This window comes from Sphaeroforma arctica (genome assembly GCF_001186125.1).
Source record: "Sphaeroforma arctica JP610 unplaced genomic scaffold supercont1.6177, whole genome shotgun sequence".
In the NCBI taxonomy this organism is placed as follows: Eukaryota; class Ichthyosporea; order Ichthyophonida; genus Sphaeroforma; species Sphaeroforma arctica.
In genome coordinates this window covers 1-1,725 of record NW_014034381.1, presented here as the reverse complement: position 1 = coordinate 1,725, position 1,725 = coordinate 1, and the positions used below count along the sequence as shown (strand labels likewise).

The window sequence follows — 1,725 nt, the reverse complement described above, 5'->3', positions numbered from 1 at the left end:
ATATAGATAGATTTATGTATAATTATATCAGAGTGCATATATGTGGGTAGCTTTCACTTTGTCCACCGATGCGTGTTGGTATTCAAAGTTTTCAGCCTCGTGTGGATATGCCAGGCTTGAAGATATGGCGCGTATGTGTCGTGTTGCCACTGAGGTCGGTGTCTCAGTCAAATCATCCAACACCTCTCCCCTTTCCACATTCAGCGGTCTTTCTCCGATGTATATCACCACACTGCTGTACTGCCCACAAAACAATCCGTACAAGCCAATGCACCATTCCTTTGCACGTATTAGCTTCATACCACCCACGTACTCTTCTGCACATACAAGTAGCCACCAGTATCGCCTCGCACCCGTTATCCCATACAAATAAAGTCATTCACACTCGCATAGCCCCTGCGTTCTGTATGACTAGCATTCGCGCATGCATCCCAACCACATGCCTATTTTCTGGTTGGCATGACCGCACACACTCTTCTCACGAATCCTGATGACATGCATCCTTTTATAGGCGTATTTTACCTGGCGTACGTCATTCTCCCACGCGTGCGTATAGCGTCATTTACACAGAGTCTGTATCACACACCACGTGACTTCCACCTATCTCTCACATACGTATACCCTATGCCACACACACTTCTAGGCACACTCCATGCGACACACACGCCGTATGATTGACGAGACGCTAGCCACACCGTTCAGTGAGATATTCGAGTCCTTTGACGCTGAGCCGTTGGGCAGTGGGTGTGTGGCTCAGGTACACCGGGCTGTGCTGCGAGAGGAGATGGTGGCGAAGCACGCCTTCAGCTCACGTGATGTTGTGGTGAAGGTCATTCATCCCAAGATCAAGGTATGCATGTGTGCTGTGGGTCTTAAGTGTTCACGTATAGTGTGGGTGTGTGGGTGTGTGTGTGTGTGTGTTTGTCTGCGTGTAGTGTATGTGTCCACATCCCCATGGGCTTGTGTCGTTGAGCTGAACTGTGTGGCTCAGGTGCACGGTGATGCGCTGAGAGATCAATTGGCGGAGAAGCACGTGTTCGTCGCGTACGTTGTGGTTAAGAATGATATTCATTGTACGATCAAAAAGATAGTGTGGTATGTCGTGCGAGAGGAACGGCGCGGGCGATTTGGTCTTGGAAATTGTCTATCCTGAGATGGAGACCTTTTTACGATCTGCATCCGTGAGTGTATTCTATGAATAGCCGGGAGTACGTCCTATTAATAGAATGCTACTGCTGTCTGACATCCCGCCTGTAAACGTCCGTATCCCAGCGGTGTGGACGTGGACGTGGCGAAGCTATCTGTGCGCTCATGTTCTAGTACGCATTGGCGTTGGATTGTCCACTGCGTTCGACTACCAATCGGCATACTCTATCGGATGATGATCCCTTACCTGTGCGTTCACGATTGACAGCTTGTTTGTGTCCTTTTATCGTGCGTCGTAAAATGCCATATATATATATATATATATATATATATATATATAATATATATATACACAGACACAGACACACACACACGCACACACACACACGCGCGCACACACACACAGACACATATATATATTTTTATGTATATATATAAATATGTATACATACATACATGCGTACATGCATATATACATACATACATACATACGTACATATATGTATGTATGTACGTACGTATGTATGTATATATGTATGTATGTATGTATGTGTGTGTGAATGTAAGCATGCATATATA

General features: G+C 45.8%; 1 protein-coding gene across 1 annotated transcript; it reads left to right on the top strand.

Annotated features, from left to right (window-relative positions):
- Nucleotides 1-652: 652 nt before the first annotated feature.
- SARC_15483 (hypothetical protein) lies at nucleotides 653-850 on the top strand (the record flags this gene model as incomplete). The annotated part of the gene is made up of 1 exon (XM_014290397.1): nucleotides 653-850. A coding segment is annotated over one exon (198 nt), but the record flags the coding sequence as incomplete, so codon positions are not given.
- Between the last annotated feature and the right edge of the window lie 875 nt (nucleotides 851-1,725).